The 21,078-nt window shown below is 34.7% G+C and overlaps 1 protein-coding gene across 1 annotated transcript in view; it reads right to left on the reverse strand.

The window, feature by feature from the left end:
• VRK2 (VRK serine/threonine kinase 2) overlaps window positions 1–21,078 on the reverse strand; it is an 88,397-nt gene that overhangs the window by 3,040 nt on the left and 64,279 nt on the right. The window contains exons 11-12 of the mRNA XM_049784787.1: window positions 16,308–16,474; window positions 9,971–10,132 (exon numbers count right to left, since the gene is read on the reverse strand). Of these exons, the coding sequence (XP_049640744.1) occupies window positions 9,971–10,132; window positions 16,308–16,474 (329 nt within the window). The remainder of the gene's footprint in view (window positions 1–9,970; window positions 10,133–16,307; window positions 16,475–21,078) is intronic.

Raw genomic sequence — 21,078 nt, forward strand, 5'->3', positions numbered from 1 at the left:
AAGTTTATAAGGTAACAGAGAAATCTAGATATGATCTACACGGAAGAGAGAAAAATACTTTGTTTTTTGGTTTTGGGGTCACACCCAGCAGTGCTCAGAGGTTACTCTTCTGGCTCTATGCTCAGAAATCGCCCCTGGCAGGCTCAGGGGAACATATCGGATGCTTGGGTTTGAACCACCATCTTTTTGCATACTATCTCTCCAGCCCCTTGAGAGAAAAATAATTTTTAAAAAATGAAGATACATTGTGATTTAACCTGAGCCCATCAGAAAAGGAAATATAAGGTGGAGAAGGTGGAGAGAAGGAAGCAGAAAACTCTTCTGAAGAAATAATAGTTGAGAACTTATAAAGTCTGAATATACAAAATCATGAACTCAAAGAAAATATAGTTATCTAAATGAAAAAAAACCATACCAAGACAGTATTAAATATTAAAGATAGCTAGGAAAGGGATAAATGTATTCCCACTAGGGTCATCATCAGACATCTCAAAAATAACTTAGGCAAGGGGCCGAAGCGATAGCACAGCAATAGGGCATTTGCCTTGCACACATTTGACCCAGGACAGATGGTAGTTCGATTCTTGGCATCCCATATGGTCCCCCGAGCCTGCCCAGGGTGATTTATGAGCACAGAACTAGGAGTAACTCCTGAGTGTCATCAGGTGTGATCCCCCTCACCCCAAAAAAGAAATAACTTAGGTGAGGTGAGAGTGAAACACAATCTGAAATACTCAAAAGCTGCTACTGATGAGTTCATCCTGCTGAGGTATTTTGGATATGGGGTGTGAGAATAAGGGGGTGGAGATAAAGGTTTTTCCACCTTTGCCAGCAAAAGATAAAGGTAAAAAAATGGGTAGGTATCCATCAGTATGTCTCTAATATCCAATAGGCACACGAAAAGATACCTCTTATTTTTAGTTTAGTGCAAATCAAATCAAATAACAGATATTACCTACCATCTGTGAGAACTGTTTATTTTATTTTATTTTTGGTTTTTGGGCCTCACCTGGTAACACTCAGGGTGTCACTAGTTCTGCACACAGAAATCGCTTCTGGCTTGGGAGACCATATGGGATGCAGGGAATCAAACTCAGATCTGTCCTGGGTCTGCTGCTTGCAAGGCAAATGCCCTACCACTGTGCTATCGCTCTGGCCCTGTGAGAACTGTTTAGTGTCATAAGATGAGATATGTTGTCGGAGAGATGTGGTGAGGAAAAATTCTTTTAAACTGGTGGTGGCAGTATGAGTTGATGCAGCCATTAAATAAAATAGTATTATTATTCATTAGAAAATAAGAATATAAATCCCATTGACTATGATTTTTACTTCTGAGTATCCAAAAATACAAGAATACTAAATGTATATGCATTTATTTATCATGAATTATAATAAAATATTTGGAGACAACTTAAGTGCCCAATTAAATAAATAAAAATAAGTGTTTGAACCTATGACCAAATGGCTATAGAGGGGAAGGAGATGGCCAACATCAGATACAAGGGATCAAGAAATAAGATGAATGGAATTGAACTTTTTTTCAATGAACTGTCTGTGGTATACATGAAAATTTATATGATACACCTGAAATGTTATGAAGCAATGGTACACCTCAAGAGCATACACACATATGTACAAGGCAACATTAAACTTCAGTAATATGTGTATTTGTGTGTATGTAAAGTAATGGCTTCCTGTGCCACTGAACTTAAGACTTCTTTTAACGTTTCTATTAGGGAGATTATACAGGAGCTAAGGTTATTGCCTAGCACAGAGCTGACCCTAATTTTATCACTGGCACTTTGTTTGGTCCCCTGAGCACCACCAGAAATAAACTCTTAACACTAGGTGGTGAACTTTCATGTACATTTTATTAGAGTAAGCAAAATATTCCTAAAGTTTTGGTAGCCTTATTCACTAAATATAAAAATAAAAGTTTTCCCTATGGAACCCCAAAATAATTTCTTTGCCACAAAGAAAAAGGAAATTTGCTATCAAATATATTACAAAAGGAGTCAATGGTAATCTAACCTAAGCAGCATTTTCATGGAAGTAAAAGATACATTCTTCCAGAGAAAATAAAGCTAAAGTTTTAAGAGAGAATTATATTCTGTGCAATCTATTTACTTTGTCTATATTTAATAAGCAACAATAGTAACAAATGGGGTGATAATCATCAAAATACTTAACCAAGCCTTGTCTCAGTTTATAAGAGCTCAAAGCTGCAATAATTGCTGTGTGTGAGTTTCCACCCAAATTCTCCTTGAGTAGCCAGGTGAGCACAAGGTTCCTGTAAGGGATAAAATCTGACTTCCATTTCTTTGATTGTATGCCTGCAAGGGCTGAGATGACCTTTCCTAGAGTAGTCAGGGATTTATTGATGTTGGCACCTTCCTTCAGATGCATGCCTCAGATCTCTGAGGAGTCAATTCTCTCATTCTCAGTGAGGTCTACCAAACTGATCTTATTAACCTTCTTAGAATCCAGTTCTGAAAACTGGTCATGGCAGCTTTTTGTAAAAGACATAGTGAAGACAGCATGGGACCAGCTGCTAGTCTCATCCATGTTGTTGGCAGCCACGCTCTGTGCCTTATTTTCACAATCCATGAGGTCAGCATAGGAAGTAAGTCACAGCCAATTTACATAGAGGCCCAGGATGGGGGTGCTCCTGCACCTGTAGAGAGTCCCTACTCTTGGGGTTCAAGAGGTCTCAGACCCTCTCAATAGATCTTCATATAGCTCACCTTCACAGAGTAAGATTATCTGGGCACTCTGGTTTTTGCTAACACAAGAAAAGAGATCCTCACAGAGCTGCTGCCTTGGCTCCTTCTGCCCATCATAGTGTTAAGATTTTCCAGTCTCGTTTACCCACTAGCAAAGACGTATACGTTGTAACTTTCAAAGGCATGGAGAAGCATCTCTTCTCTGATATCCCTATAGAAGTGCTGCAAACTGAGGTGTGACCAATAGAAGTAGTCGAAGGTGAAGCTTTCAGGGACATATTTGCTCTGGGATTTAACATGGCATCCAGGCTCAATTCACAGGCATTGAAGGGACGAATTTTCAATGCCACTTTAACGGAAGCACCAGCCATAGCTATAGATATGCCCACATTCCTCAGCTCCTCACGGGGCTGCTGGGACTGAATACAACAGGGCAAACTTTTTGGGAATTGTGAGATAGAATCGAGGAGACCAGGGACCAGTTCAGGGCTGCCCCACATTTGATGGACGATGCTGTACTTGCACCCCAAGAAAGGCAGTAGTAGAGCCATCCCCCCAAATCTGGTCTTTTTATGAAAATGTTTGCTGTCTCCTTAGTCTACTCTGGTATATTATAAATTATAGAAAGCATACTTTTTGAGATTCTGTAAAAATATAGATCTCAGTCGGAATTCTCGAAGTCTATTCCTTAGAAGCAAAAGGTGATGCCAGAACAAATGTTTTGAATACTGTACTTTTGTAAAGTAAAGGATATATAATTTATTTTGGTAGGTTTTTGGTTCTCAGCCTTCTTTAATTTTACTCACATGAAACACTTAAAAGAGACTGGAGATATTTTGATATATGACAACTGAAAGGAGGTACTGTTGGCATCCAATGAATAACCTAAGATGGAGGATGTTGTCCTACAGAGTGAAGCATTTTTTGGAAAAATAACTCATTCCAATAGGCAGGTAGTGATGCTGTCAAGGAACCCTGCATTGTGAACAGTAAATGTCTGGTACAAATCACAATCAATTGGAAGCTATGAAACATCAACACACTTTGGTCACTAGTAAAAACTCTCCTGCTTTTAAAAATCTATGAAGTAAACACAAAATATTTGAGTTTTATAAAGTATATGAAGTATCTGAGCAGGTTCAGAAAACAAACAAGGCTGAGATTCTTGAGAAATACAATTCAGACCTAGAACTTAAGATAATTTAAGATGGGGCCGGGCGGTGGCGCAAGAGGTAAGGTGCCTGCCTTGCCTGCGCTGGCCTTGGACGGACCGCGGTTCGATCCCCCGGCGTCCCATATGGTCCCCCAAGCCAGGAGCAACTTCTGAGCGCATAGCCAGGAGTAACCCCTGAGCGTTACCGGGTGTGGCCCAAAAACCAAAAAAAAAAAAAAAAAAAAAAAAAAAAAAAAAGATAATTTAAGATAATTCCTCTAGGCCAGTCCCAAAAGCACATGTCAAACAAGTTAAGCCACCAAGTTAAGTGCTGGCTAAAATGAAACTTGACACTGTTCAGAGTCTACACTGGTCATTTTTTTTATTTAGAAAAGCTCTTGTCTTGCACAAAGCTGACCTGAATTTAATCTCCAGAACCAAATATGCTACCCAAAGCCAACCAGAATTGAACCCTACGTGCTGATTTAGGTATCAAATCTGGGCATCATTGGGTATGCTCCAAAAACTGAAAAATAAAAGGAATATTGTAAAATAAAGTTCATGTACTGCTTAAATATCTACAACTTTAATTATGCCTCTGAAAAATGGCTCTAAAAAAATCACAAATTTACCCTTTGACCCAATGAAATTGAAACGCCAAATAAAATCCAAAATAAGTATAAGAAATGGTGAAGAATAAAAATTAATGCATGCATAACAAAATCAAATTCAACAGTTTGTTCCCTGAAAAGATTGTAAAAAAAAAAAAAAAAGAACATGTAGTGTCACTATAGAAAAGAAGGCATCCAATTTTACCAATGTAAAAAGACATCAAATGAATATTAAGGGTTTAAAAGGTTGATAAAATATGAACTGATAAATTTGAAAATTAGATGAAATGATTATGAGACAGGTTATCTCTGGAAGATAAAAACTACTAGCTTTTTTTGGGCCAGAGCAGTGGCACAAATGGTAAGGTGTCTGCCTTGCCTAGGACGGACTGCATATGATCCCCCAAACCAGGAGCAACTTTTGAGCACATAGCCAGGAGTAACCCCTGAGCGTCACCGGGTGTGGCCCAAAAAACAACAACAAAAACTAACTTTACAGAAGAAAAAATCTAGTGACTGGTGTCTATTGCAGAAAATATATTAATGATTTAATTTTTTCTTACAGGGCTGGGGTGACAATAAAACTAAAACCATCAGGACCCTAACTGGGCTGTACCTATACAGGTGTGATTCCTGGCATCACATGATTTCATGAGTGTATCTGAGTACAGCCCTGGAGATTCCGGCACACAGCTGCGGTGCCCTGGGGATCCTTGGTACTACAGGGCCCAATTATAACATCTTCAGTTCTTTGCACTGAGAATCACTCATTGGGCCCCATTTAATGAAACATTTTCCAAAAAATAGACATTTCCAATTCATATAACATATAATGACCTGAAAACAAAATTTCACGTGCATATTTAAAGGAAGAAATTATAATTCAATTATGACATCAGCGTAGATACAGAAATCCTCAATGGAATAATAGAAAACTGAATTCAGTATAAGAGCACATGAAGGCTAAGTTCAGTTTATCCAAAAGTAAATTACAAACATATATATCTACATAACATTTAATATACATCATTATCTAATTTTAATTAACAAACCAGAAATAGATATCTTCTTATAGAAGATATTTAGGAAAATCTGCAATTAACATCAAATTTAATGGTGAAAAAACACTTTTCCTCAAAGATCAGGGATGAGTAAGGATGTCGCCCTACTCACTGTTTCACCCAATACAGAACTAAGGTTCCTAGTATGTGTAAAAGGCATGGAAAAAAAATAACGAAATGTATCATATTGGAAAGAAAGAAGATAAACGGTCTACATCTCAAAAACATTATTGTAGAAAATTCCAAGAATCTGCCCAAAAAACCCACAAACCTACTAAAATAAAACATTAAAGACAATCCCCAAAACACAAAGTCAGTATATATAATCAGTTCTATTTCTTTTTCTAAATATTGCTAACAATAACAGAAATATGATTTTTCTCAATAAGTACAAATAGGGACCGGAGCAAGGGCATTTGCCTTGCACACAGCTGACCTAGGTCAACCATGGTTCAATCCCCTGATATTCCATATGGTCCCCCAAGCCAGGAAAAATTTCTGAGCTCAGAGCCAGGAGTAAACCCTGAGCACCAGGAGTGCCCTCCCCACACCAAAAAATGTACAAAGAAATTCAAACACCAAAACATGTAGAGCAAAATGTGATTGAATATATTAAACATCTTGTTACACATTATGAGAAATATGTTTATATCTTTCTCAAGGAATCTTTCTTCGAGATCTTTCTCAAACTCAAAGATATTTGAGTCTATAAAAATTTTGAAAACTTTGAGATAAATTAATAAAAATCTACATAAATAAGAGGCACTGAGTTCACATATTACAGGCCTCAAATTTGATGGGATGTTGGATTTCCTAGACTGATATTTAAATTTAGTGCAGTTCAGGGATCCAGAGTGATAGGTAGAATGTTTGTCTTGCATGCAGCCATCCTTGGTTCAAACCACAGCATCACATATGATCCCCCCAAGCCTTGCTAGGAATGATTCCTGAGCACAGAGCCAGGAGTAACCTCTGAGTTTTAATAGGTGTGACCCAAAACCATAATATTAAAGTAGTGCAGTACAATAAAATTCCATTCATTATGCTTTTAATATGTATTTCCCCAGAAGTTCTTATGGGTCTTTAGATCATTCTGAAAAATAGTCTAGCTCTGCAGGTCAATTAGGTGTTCACAGTGATGGGTAACAGGGTCACCAGAGTCACAATTCTCAGATAATTGGTAAGTCATGTGATACTAGGGATCTACCATAGTGTCACACACATGCAAGGTATGCACTCTCATCTTTTGATCTCATCTACTTCCCATTGTACATTTCTAGTAAAAATCAAAAAGCTGTTTTTTTTTTTATTTATGAAGTAGAATAGGACTTAAAGGCAAACAGTCTTGATGAAGAGAACATGGTTGAAGGATTATCTAATTTCAGAATTTTCTGTAAGTTGCAATAACTGATGCAGCATGCTATTGGTTTAAAGACAGATAATAGACTGATAGATTCTAGAATCTACAAATTTACTCATTTAGTCAACTGACTTGAAAAAAAAACACTAGCAGTTTAATTTATCTTAAAATGAAATAAAAAATTGAAAAGTGAAATAAACTTTTTAACAAATGATGCTTGATGAAACTGGCTTTCTATAGTAGACAAAAAGAAACATTATTTCACACCATGTATAAGAGCTGATCTGAAACAGCTCATAGATTTGTGACTCACATAAAAGCTAACTTAACACCTTCAATAAAATTATATATATTTATAAATGACTGTGACCTTACATAAGCAAATATCTTCATAGAAAAAAATTAAAGGAGTTGATAAATTACATTCCTGAGGAAAAAAAATAACAAAGGCAAATAACTGAATAGGAAGGGTACACAGTTCACAATTGCAGATGATATCGGCAAGTCAAATAATGTGAAAGAAATATGTATGTAGAATCTATAAAGAATCCCTATAGCTCGATAAAAAAACTGTAATTATCCAAGTAAAAATAGGTCATACACTTGAAAAGACACCATGAAAGAAGATATGTGAAGAGGTAGTCAGCACACAAAAATTGCCTGAAGTTACCAATCACCAGGTGAGTAATAATATGAACTAATATGAAATGTAAATTTACCCTGTATAAATAGCTTTCAATTCTATTTCTCTGTAAAAATGCATATTTGTAGCAGTTGTGTCAGAATAGTCACAGCAAATTCATGTAAGGTAACTAATGTCAGTAGCAACCCTTGTACTCATAAAGGAGAATGGTTATCCACATTTTGGTGTGTGTGTGTGTGTGTGTGTGTATATAAATATATATATATATATATATATTATATATATATATGTATATATAAGCTATATACAATAGAGTACTGCTAAGTAAACAACTCCCTTTCCCCAATTACTTATCTGTATGACAAAATGAATAAATCTCAAAAAAAAACACAAAAAAAAACAGGATTAAAGTGCTTGCCTTTATGGATCTAACCCTGGTTTGGTCCCCAACAAACACTGAATACAGTCTCCTAAGCAGAACTAGGAGTTATTTCCTGAGCACAGCTCAAGGAGTAAGACCTCTGCATTATGGGTGTTTCCCCCAAACCAGCCAAACAAAAAACTTAGCAACTGAAAGAAGCCAGACCCAAAAGAATGCATACTGTAAGGCTACATTATATAAAAGTTAAAAAAGGAATTAAATCAGTGATTAAAATAAGAAATAAGACTATCATAACAGGCTAGGTAGATCAATTGCCTTGAATGTGTAAGGTAGTTCTGGGTTAGATCTGTGTGTGTGTGTGTGTGTGTGTGTGTGTGTGTGTGTGTGTGTGCGTGTGTGCACGTGTGCATGTGCGTGCATGTGTGTGTGTGTGTGTGTGTGTGTGTGTTTAGTGCTTATTTCTGAAGGAAGGAGATTAAGAGCAAGAATAAGGAACTTTCTGAAGTGTTAATATATACCTATACACATCATGGACACTCCAATTAAAACCTGGACATCTGTATTTCCTTCCTAGACCCATATACAAACAATTTTGGTGCATGTCACTACTATAAAAGATAAGTCAAATTTTCTAAAATTTTGTCACTATTATATCTTTAGTTTTAAAAATGAAAATTAAAAATCTGACCAAAGTATATTTCTTTTTTTTTTTTTTTTTTTTTTGGTTTTTCGGGCCGCACCCGTTTGATGCTCAGGGGTTACTCCCGGCTAAGTGCTCAGAAATTGCCCCTGGCTTGGGGGAACCATATGGGACGCCGGGGGATCGAACCATGATCCTGATCCTTGGCTAGCGCTTGCAAGGCAGACACCTTACCTCTAGCACCACCTCGCCGGCCCCCAAAGTATATTTCTTTATATAAATTTTAAAGTAGGGGCCAGAGTGGTGGTGCAGTGATAGGCATTTGTCTTGCACATGGCTGGCCCAGTTCGGACCGTGGTTTGATCCTTTGGTATCCCATATGGTCCCCCAAGCCAGGAGCATTTTTTGATTTCTCATAGCCAGGAGTAACCCCTGAGCATCACTGGGTGTGTCCCCAAAACCAAAAAATAAAATAAAATAAATAAATAACGTTTAAAGTAAAAAAATAATTCAGTGATATTATTCTATAACATTAAATGGAAGAGTCCAATTAGTACTATTTTAGACACACTTCCTCCTCTAGATAAACCTATATGTTTTCTCTCTGGATGAGAAATGCCTAACTAGCATGTGTCTAATTTTTGCCTTGCTTGCCAAGATGTTCAGTGCCAAATCCAATGCTCTGTTTTGTGATTAACTTCCCAGCTGCTCGATAAAATAATTTTGAAGAATGGTTGGGAGATTGAAAGTGGGAGCATTAAATTATCCTATTTTACACTGTAAACTCCCTCAAATAATTTTGGGGAATGGACAGTATATAAATCATATAAATGTTGAAGAATCTGGAAGAAAAAACTTTTTAGTGTAGATGTATATTGTATGATTCTTGTCAAAGAAAGATTACAAAGAACTTTGTTGTAACTAGAATGTGTTACCATAAGTCCCTTGTCAACCAAATGCTCAAATGACAAGAAAAATATAGAATTTAAAAATGTAGCTTTATTGATAAACATTTTACTTATATTAGGTTATTATATAAGGGCCAGACTTTAGTAGCTAGTAAAAAAAAGGTAGAAATATGTAAAGAGTAAATAATGGATCATAAATAGCATGCAAATAAGTGTGCACTTTATTCCATTTCTTGGCTATATAAGGTAATCAGATCTGAGATATGTGATCAATGTCTTTTTGTTTCTGAGAAAACTGGTGTTGATTACTTTGATTTTACTGATGAAACAGGATATTTTCTGTCTTTTCATTTAAGAAAACTAACAAAACTATACAACTCTAGGATAAAAATTGTTTTTCTTTCCCAAGGTCACATTCTAATGTAATAAGGGTAGAAAAAAATAGTCCATTACACACCCTCCAAAAATACCAGACAGTAACCCTCTCACCTGAGCTGTTTCATTGTTCAACAGTCCAATCAGCTTCTCTTCACTTTCTACATTTCTCCGTGTTGTATAGGTCTCAGTACTGCTCTCACTGTTGCCTTTTATTTCTGTTAACCTATTTTGTATATGATTGACTTGTTTTGTTGTAGCTTTTAGCAAAGCAGCCTGTTAATATAGCATAAATAATAAATAATGAAAACTCTAGACACTTAAAAATGTATTAACTTTTCAGTTGCATTTCAAATGGGTTCTTAAGTACATTAATTCAAATTGTTAAAAATTTTCAAGCCTCAAAAAAAGAGAAAACCAACAAACAGATCTTTCAGAAAATATAGATAGTTAAAGATACTTTATTATCAACTGAACAAAAATTAAAATTCTTAGCACAATTAAAAATAGTGTGACTGTTATATATATGCTCTAGAAATTATCTCTACAGAAAATTTGCTATTGAAAAACATTTTTATTGAAAATTCACATTTAAAAACTGCACATGAATTTATTATTATACTTTGCTGAGAATAAATCCAGTATTTCTTTTTAGTTTAAATTCTTATTAATTAGATTCTTAGTTGAAGTGACTTAAGTAATGCAATGTATAAAATAAGCTTATATTGCTTTTTATTTTTAGGTAACAAACTTTGTGCAGATAGATAATAGTTCATTTGATTCAATATGGTAATACAGTATCAGAGGTTAAGATCTACTGCTGTCTCTAAACTTCCTTTTTCATACTATGATCATCTGGGAGATGATCAACTTTTCAATAATCTTGAAGCAGACACAGAAATGGAAGGTCATCCTACAATACAGCTGGAAGATTGGAAGCCACTGTGAATATCCTTATGTAAAGTATGTGTTTGGTAGCTTCAAGTTTACAGCAGCTGAAGGTGTCATCACCTTTTTATTCCATGAGTTAAATAAGAGGATAGAAGATAGAAACAGTACAAGGGAAATAATGGAGTATTTAGTGCCCACATAGAGAATGAATAGCATTAACTTGGCAAACAGTCTTAATTTGCACTCTCTTGATTTATAGTTTTCATTGTTAACTGTGTTCACTTCTTTAAAATATGCTGGTGTTTTGAGGCTAGGTCTAACTAGTCACAACACCATTTTTTTTATTTATCATTCCTCCCAGATTATAGCTTCTCAAAGGATAGCAGAGACACTGCCTTTAAGTAACTTGGTAATTGGAATTATTTCCTAATCATTCAATAGTTATTTCCATTCTCCACTCTCTGAACTTACTGGGAAAATTCACTGTCTTCTGAGATATTGCTCAACTGGTCTCCTAATATAATTTTTTTTTTTGGAGTCAACCCTAGTAGCATTTAAGGTTTACTCCTGCCTCTATATTTAGTGACCGTTCACTGACAAGGTTCAGGAAACAACATATGGTATCTGGGATCAAACCTAGGTTGACTTTGAAAAACAAAAACCTTACCCACTGTACTGTCTCTCTAGTTGTCTTTTTTCCCAATTTTATTGTGAAACAAAGGGCTTCCCAAGATTCTCGAACAGTTTTATCCTAAGAAAAAGAAACTGGCTTGCCAATCACTGTGAGATATATTCTAATACAAAGATTGTTTGAAATACTGAGTTTTCTAGTGCTTCCTGTAGGCTGGGTACTTCATATAGAATAGCCAGGGATACTTTGATATATAAACAAAATTTGTTCTGATATATTCAGTCCTCTGAATCATCCTGTGATAGGATGTTTACTGGATCTGCTTATCAGTTAGCCGGTGTTTAGTTGTTCTTCATGGGCATTGCTAGCTAATGAAAGTATTTCCAGAATATGGAAACTATATTTCTAGGGAAACTTTTAAAATATAAGAGTAAAGATTGATGATTAAGTTTAAACTGGGAAAAGAGTAAAATTTTTCTCAAAGATAAACATAGCTAAATTGGATGATATTATCCAAATATGTGTCATTCATAAGAAAGTAATTATTCAAATAAGATCCTTTTAATTATCTATTACCTTCACCATTCAACAAAATCAGTGATACGTTCAAACTCCTAATATTTAAAAATATGCTCATCACTGAGGATTTATATTCCACTTTTCTTAAATGAAGCTAATAAATGAGATTATTAAACATTATTTTGAAAATTAAAGCTTGAAAAATTTATACTTTTAAATTCACTACAAAATTACTATGAACAAACAGTAAAACTTCTGAATTTGCAAAGGGAACCTTAGATTTATGATAGATGAAGGAACAGACATTTACTATTTGAAATACAGAATAATTTGAACATTTTAGCTTTGACATTGCAACTTTTCTGCCTAGAAAAGCATTTACGAGGATGGGTGGGTGACACTTGGTCCCCATTACCAATACTATTAAAATAAGAATTCAGGTATGATAATAAGCCAGAGAAATATTGGTCGATACATTTCTAAACCTTATTCAAGAGATGATTCAATACATAGCCAATAACTTGGCTTCAGCATTCTCATCTGGGAATTTTAGAGCTTTGGCTTATTTCAATATACATTCTTACTAAAATATGGTTTCCTTCACTGAATTTTGGATATTAAATCTCAGCTGATATTTTATTAGTCTGTAGTAGACTTAATGATTTATTACTTTAATTTGACAGTGCTACCCCAGGAGTGATCAAGAACTACTAGAGAGTAATTTCAAGTATACAAATCATCATCTTGAGGCAATAATAATTGAGGCAAAAAGATTTTCTTTTAATTGAAAAGTATTATGATCTTCTGTCCTTTTTTAAAGTTGAGTCGTCACGATTTACAGTGCCTCAAGTCATGACTGAATTTCAGTCATACAATGTTCCAACATTAATCCCATTACCATTGTTTACTTCACTCTACTAATCCCCAGTAGTTTCACTGTCACCCCCCCAGTCTACATATCACAGGGATTTTTTTACCCCTTTAGTCACTGTATTTTATAATACTGTTACTGATATGATTTCATACATAACACTGTACTATCTTCCAGCTCCCCATTGGAGCTCCCCATCAGAGTCACCACTTCCATCCACCATAATATGAAGTATGATCTCTCTGTCCTGTTGCCCAACTCGAGTCGCTACTATATTGAAAAAGATCTGTTTCTGGTTTTGTAGTGCTAGATGCATCAAATGGTTCAAATTTATGATGCATATACCAAATTTAAAAGGTACAGCCACACATATTGAGGAAAATAACACCAAAATTTTTAACATAACTTTTATAACTGAATCACAGAAACAGTTTACATATATCACTTAAGGTAAAATTTTGATTCATTGGCTTCTTGTAAAATATCGTTATTCCAGAATTAGAAGTCCAGAGGTTCACCTTATTTGACAACTACAATGTATTCAGTCTAGTCTCAAGAAATGTTGACATTACATCATAAAGGGATTCTTCTGACTCTGGCAAAAATAGGAATTTGGAATCAGAATATTTCAGAGTATTGCTACTCATTCTGAACTTTACATTATTTTTCTTATTGAAGCAATCAAGTGTGGGAAATATTTTATACTTGTATCATGCAGGGGAAACAGTACTGTAGTTTAGTTTTGAATATATACTATTTTGTTTCTTACAACATTATGAAATTTAAATATAAAAAGTTATGGGTATCCCCTCCCCCCCACTTCTTATTTATCCCACCTGAATGATCAGAACTACCCACACCTGAAATGGGCAGGTAAAGGAGGCTGATGGGGGGGGCGGTGAGGAGAGGGATTAAGTAGGAGAGTTAAAGAGAAAAGTTAAGCGCAAGTGAGAATCAACAGTGAGATTCAGCATCAGATTCAGTAGTAGCAGTTAAGCAGCAGCAAAGAAACAGCAGCAATAGCATCAGCAAAGGGTTAGCAAGGAAGCCTGAAGTGCAGCTGAAAGGGAGACAGAGGTAAAGAGAGCCAGAAGGAGCAGAGAAGTGGCTGCTAGGAAAAGGTTTAGCATAGAAGCCATGTGAGGAAATGTACATGGCAGATAGGACTGTGAAATAAAGCTGGCTGACTCCTGGAACTTCATCTGACAGCTTTGTGAATCTCTCCACCCTCATCCTGCAACCTTCAGACCTGCCAGGCTGTAGGGGCTGAGCTACAGGAGCTGGGTCGAGCCAGAAAAGCCTCATCATCCCCACACCAACACTAGGACACTGTAATTTATATGAAAACAACAAAAGATAAAAACCAAGATACTTAATGTTTAAACTACATATAGTAAATCATTAATTTAATTAACAAATATATTTATGCATTTAAAATACTAGAAAAATAAAATAGAAATAGGAAAGTACTTGAAAAATCAGTTAAAATTTTTAGCTAATGATATATTCACAAGTTTTACTGTCTATACATTAAATGCTAATTAATAAAAATTAAGGAAGGTGGGTATTCTTTATATGACTGAAATCCAACTACAATCATATCAAGGTGTTTAAATAAAGATATTAAAAATTTTTTTAAATTAACAAAGGCCTAAAATTCAATTAGTCTTGATGTTGGGTTTTTTGCATTGTTTTGTTGTTTCTGGGCCATACCTGGCAATTCAGGTCTTACTCTTGGCTATATTCTGGAACTACTCCTCGTAGTACTCAGTGGGATGCTGAGAATCGACCCTGGGTAAGTTGCATGCAAGACAAGTGCCTACTTTTTGTACTATCTCTCCAGTCCTTGTTTTTACTTGTAATCAAAAGGCCTTCATCAAAAGGAAAGAATAAAATATTTGTCTGGCAGAGCACTAAAAAATGTTTTGTGTTCCAGTCTCTGTATATAAAAAATAGATTCACAACATAGATTCGCATCCTTTGAATGTGATGAAATTGAAAATTCTGGTGGGTAATAATTAGAATTTTATATCAGAGAATATAATATACTATCAGTTTCATAATGGTCTCTTTTATATTTCAATTAAGCTATGAAACTGAAAAGCTACCAAAAGTGGGTGGGGGAATCTAGTTAAATTAGTATAGATTAAGTGGTGACCATTATTGCCAGGGAAATACTATGTCAAGGAAATGGCTCTTTGTTTTGTTGCAGGAGTGATAAAAACAGAAAAGTCAATATAAGTGTTAAAATAAGTCTCAGTAATTACCAAGATCAAAATCCAGTGGCTTTTTATTAAACATGAACTTTTGTTCTGCTTTCTGCAATACATAAATAGTGCTGACAATTGGTTTGTGAGGCACTCGCTACAATAAAATGTAATTGTATCATGAGAGAAAGGTGACAATCAGGAGATCATGAAAAAATTACATATTCTCACTGGTAGTTAATTAGCCATGCAAAACCTCCTCAAACAGATATTCTCTTCTATTAGGAATGATTACTATGCAGGCCTACAGATGTCAATACCACAGTCATTCAAATACTTCTTTCCCTACTAATTGAAGGTTGTAAAGCTCTGGTGCCAAGGTTTTGCTTCCAAAGAGCTAATTTATAACTAGAAGGATATTTTATGTCTTCAGTTGCAGCAGCTACAAAATTCAGCAAATCAGAACCATCTGTGCGCTGATACTTGACTCACCATTCATCTCGCAGCCTATCAGTCACATTAGTTTGCATCCTGCACTCTTGGCTCATGAAGACTTGTAATGATCCAAAGTTCACAAGAAATATTAAAAATGAATGGCATCTTGACCCTACCTTACTGTACAGATATCTGAAGAATAAGTCCTCTATACTTTATTTTTGTGTGGGGTTAGTGCAAGAAACTAATGAACATTTAGTAGCCTGTGTAATTATAATACTGGTAGTGGTCTGAGGTTCTTACCCCTTAAACTTGTTTTAAAAATCAAAATTTTAAGTTGTTGTGAGGAAGTCAATTGGTGGGAACAGAAAACTATTTACTGGAAGAAAGTAACTTTTTAAAAGTTTCTATAGATTTATATACCAGCACATAAAGATAATGTGGTTAATCTCAAAATATTATCACTCTTAACCAGATTATGGCTAAACTGATAAGCAAACATATGGAGGAATTACAAAAGAAAACCTAAAAAAGAAAAAAAAATCAAAGGCAGCAAATATTCAGATTCCATAAAGTCATAATAGCCTTTAACCTTTCCTGAAGCAAAAATTAATGAATTTATGCTTAAAGAAAATTTATGCTTAAAGAAACACTTTATTTTTAATAGTGTACAAAAGAACACAAATCCTAATCTAAAAGATTATAGGTCAAAATAATTCTTTCTCTAATAGACAATGGATTTAAACAAAAATTGCAACAAATTTCATAGTGCTGAGTCAGAGGAAAAAGGAATTGAATGTAATGAGAAGAAACTAACCTGTCATATTTATTTGGGATTTCATGTATGGAAAAAATCTTCATGATGATTATAGGATCTCAAAGACTATTAATACTTACTTTTTGATTACTTGGAGTATGCACATTTTCATGCTTTTCTTTAGTGGAAAAGTCCAGTGGTCCTAAAGTTATTCCATCTGGATTCAAAATTGTCTTGAGTTTTTGATAGTCTGGCTTTTCATCATATGCTAAATTATGAGCACACATCAAATACTCAGCTATTTCATCTGTGAAATATTAAATGTTTTGGTCATTCAGATTGACAAAAATTGTCAAGAAATCAATATTCTCAAAAATCTCTTTTTATCTCTAAAAAAATACCTCTAAATCTCTGTATTTTTCTCTCTAAACACACACAGGTTAAGCACTCATACTAATCTTGAAGACACTAGCAATGAACAATTTGATGAAGAACATGCTTTCTTTTGTTATTATTTGTTGTTGCTCGGGGGCCAGGTGGATCTCTAGGGATGCTCAGGGGATAAGGGAGTCACACACAGTGAGACTTAGCCACCTAGCCAGGACACCTGGGCTCTCTATGCAGATGCCTCCCGGACTACATTTAGCAATGCTGGGGAAGCCATTTGTTGCCAGCAATCAAATTTGGTGTCAACCTATTTCACCATAACCTCTATACAAAATCCTTGGCTCTAACAAAACAACTACATTTTAAATGATTTCCAAAACAGAAATAGTGTTAGATAGATTTGACAAGATGGTATAAAATGGTAATTTTTTTCAAGAGTTGATATTTGCAATTCACTAATTTTATCAAAACAAAACTATAGCCAATTAACAAAATAAATAAATAAATAAGAGGGTTAGAGATATAATACAGCAGCCAAACCAGGTTGGTTTAATCTTTGGTACCGAATGAAATACCTGAGCCCTGCCAGGATTAAATCCTAAACACAGCTGGGTGTGACCCCAAACAAAACTTGGTTAATTATTTTAGTTTGTGGAGTGCAGCAACCAAGAATAACATCAATATCATAATTAAATATTCATAATAAAATTGTTTCATATGTTTCATTATTATGTTTATAAATTTTCAATTAAACAATGTTTTTGTTTTGTTTCTCTTTTGTTTTGTTTTTGGGACACAACTAACAGCACTCAGGGGTTCCTCCTGGATCTATGTTCAGAAATTGCTCTTGGCAGGGGGACCAGTTAGAATGCTGGGATTCAAACCACTGTTGGTCCAGGGTTAGTGACTTGCTAGGTAAAATGCGCTATGGCTGTACTGTTTCTCCAGCCCCTCAATTAAGTAATGTTACTTATCATAAATCTCTTTACTTCAGAGAAAAATTTAAAAAAATTAATTAAGGACTTGATATTTAAATTATATTACTAGGCTTAGAAATGACCATGAATACCATGTTTCTGGAGATGGCTGGCTTTTGAATTTTCAAAATCTACTTTCTATTCAGCTAGCATGACTTTGGTGAGGGCTTCTTAAATTTACCTGTTTGCTGACAAGAGATTTTGTTTCATTTTTGTAGAGCTGAAAGTTTACTCCTGGTGCTATGCTTAGGGTTCATTCCTGGTAATAGGTTCTGGGGATCAAATCCAACTGGTGGTGCAAAGTTAAGTGCCCTACTTGCTGTAATATCATGTAAGAAATTTTTAGGAACCCCATATACTTAGGTTAAAATAGACATGTACATTAAGAATTTACTGATAGTAAATACAAAAAATTATTTTAAAACGCATTTTTAAGATTTTTTGCAATCTTTACCTTCAATTATGTGACCCATCTGAGGTCATAAGCCATAGCATAAGAAGTTAGAATTTAAACTATATCACTCTACAGTCAACCTGATTTGAAACAGAAAGAAAAAGGTTGGCAGCAACTGTTTTCTTTTGTAATTTATTTCTTAGGATTATATATTACCCCACTCCCACACTCTTAATAAAGTTATGAACTACAAACTTTAAACACAAGGAGAATTAGTAACTGATAGTTACACAAACACAACCTTGTTAAAATGAATGTGGTTTGCACTTTTGTTTCGGGGGAAGTTGAATCTGAAACTGCAATACAAATAAATGAAAATACCATATACTGTCTAAAAACTGGCAGGTTCTCACTTGTTAACAGATATGTTTAGATTCTCTGCAACCTACATTTTACACTTCTTTCCTCAGCAAGAAGGTACCTATCACTGGCCCAGACAAAAATATTTCTTACTTTCTCACTAAGTTGTTTAAAACCAGGGCTGAAAATTCTGAGAAACTTTCTGATTTGGCAGGAATGACATCCTAATCCTTCACTTCCTCTTTAGGCTAACCTTCATTCTAAAACTGAAACAATTTTAAAATCAAGTAATTCTAAAAGAACTGGTCATCATCTCTTATTCCCTAAGAAAGTCAGTGTGACCATTTTGTTCCACATTATCCTTTGCTGTATTGTAGCAACTCATGTCTCTTGTGGTTGCAATGGAAACTAAGCCAGGGGTCTCAAACTCGCAGCCCGCGGGCAGTTTGCGGCCCTCCTTACAACATTTTGTGGCCCGCGGCCGGCCTTCAAATATCGCAGTATTCGCGTTTATTGGTTTACCGAATAATCGCAATAAAAATCGCATTAGTAAGAAAAAAATCGCATTAAACATTCGCATACCCCGAGCAGTTCCGTTCGGGGTATGCAAATGTTTAATGCGATTTTTTTTTCTTACTAACGCGATTTTTTATTGCAAATATTCGGTAAGCAAAATCCCTTATGCGGCCCTGCCTCACCTCGACTTTGCCTCCTGCGACCCCCATATAAATTGAGTTTGAGACTCCTGCTCTAAGCTCTCAATTTTGGATACTGTGAAAATGATATAACAGACTTCTTCCTCTGTAATGTATAGAATAAATGAAATTCTCTCAACTAGTATTGATCAACCTCATTACTATTAATTAGCCAGTAGCACAAGCTCATCACCACATTAATAACTGATTATTTCAGGAGCCCATGAGGGCAACCAATTCCTAAAAAAATAAAAAATAAAATAAAGATTAAATCATATCTACTATCATTTAAAATGAATATTATGTTGTTCTTCAGCCCTTTTAAGAAAAGTAAACTAAGTTTGGATATATTACAATTCTATTATAGAAAATATCCCAAATGAAGAGGAGAGTTGAATATCGGAACATTTTCTAAAAATTACTATTAGAAGACAATGGAATGCTCCTGGCACTTCTACAACTGTTAGCAACTGGGCTGAAGAGCCTCCTTGGATATGAAGGTTGGGTAAAAAACAAAAAACAAACAAACAACAAAAAAAAATGCAGTACCAGAGAGGTAGGAAAGGGTGAAAAATAAAAGAGTAAACTCCTTTATAAATTATTATATACTTGAAACTTAAATACTGCATCATTACTGTTTTTAAAAAATTAGCTTTTCAAGATGGATTTACATTTCAGAGCTATAAAACAAATTTCTTTGAGTAGTATGAAATCATTATACTATTGAATCATCTAAATTTTAAACTAGTGAAATATTAAGTAGCATGATTATCATTTTGTAAGATAAAAACTTTAAAAACTATTATTGCAGTGTATTGGGCATGAATGCACCAAACCTTGATGATGTTTTGTCACACAAAAATTATAACCTTCTGTAAAATGGCTTAATTTCTATTCATACAAGAAGTAATTCTCCTAACACATATACTACTATGACTAGAGACTGTCAGATAATATTGAAGTGTTATTATTTTGTGCCTTAAAACAAGTTTGCATTTAATGACGTAATAGTGTAGAATTTTCTCAACCTTTTTTCAACTCTAGTCCCCTTATGACCTATCTTCTTTTGGATTCTTGTCATAAGAGTTGGCACTCTAACTTCATGTCATGGCATCCTACTGAACAAGTAGGGGCACTAAAGTAAACATATGAGTTACCCCAGCTGAGAAATAACATGTATTGAACAAATCATTTTTTACTATGAAAAAGAAATCTCATTTATCCCATGATTCAAATCCACTGATCTCTAGTAAAAGAAATGTCACTGAATATACTCTAGCCCACAAGAATTTATTGTGTGCAGTGCATTTGTGCATTCTTTTTTTTATTATTTTACTTTTCATTTTTACCTTTTAAGCACTATTTATTTTATTTTATTTTATTGAAATGATTATGATATAGAGTCCTTCAGAGTTGAATTTCAAATATACAATAAGTGTCAAATTCCCTCCACCAATGTACCTAGATTGCATCTTGTAACACAACCCTTTGCTCCCTGGCCCACCAGTATAACTGGCCCCTTTAAATTTAGATTGTTAAAGTTTAGGTCCCTTGATTCTATTATCATTTAATTGGCTTGAATATTTAATCTTGTCCTTATTTATTCCCCCATCAATACATCCATTAGTCACTATTATTTTAAAAAAGATATCCACTCTCTTCTCTCTTTCTCTCTGAACTCAACCCCCCAAAAAATTTCCTCAACTGTCTTATTAAGACATAAACTGTTGATTTGGTAAAAATGAGGCCAAGTTTTAGTATTGATAAAGAAATAAAGCCTGCATTCCTCTAAGTAATTAACCCCCGCAAATGAGAAAACCTACTCTCTTTGTTCCCTCCATTAAATGCAAAGGGGCTACAAAAAGTTGGGAGGCAAAGAGTTATACTACAATAGACTTAGGATACTTGGGAAAGGTAAGTAGTAAGGTATAACTGACTTTCTTCACCTTCACTACAAAAAAAAATTTATTTTAGTTTCTTGTGAAATAAAGCCTTAGTACAAATTTAGATGATTTCAGTTTACTTTTCAACCCTTACATGAAAATTCATACATACCATTTGACCCTAAGCCAACTTTGTGAATGTATAATATAAACAG

This window comes from Suncus etruscus, chromosome 12, assembly GCF_024139225.1.
Source record: "Suncus etruscus isolate mSunEtr1 chromosome 12, mSunEtr1.pri.cur, whole genome shotgun sequence".
In the NCBI taxonomy this organism is placed as follows: Eukaryota; Metazoa; Chordata; class Mammalia; order Eulipotyphla; family Soricidae; genus Suncus; species Suncus etruscus.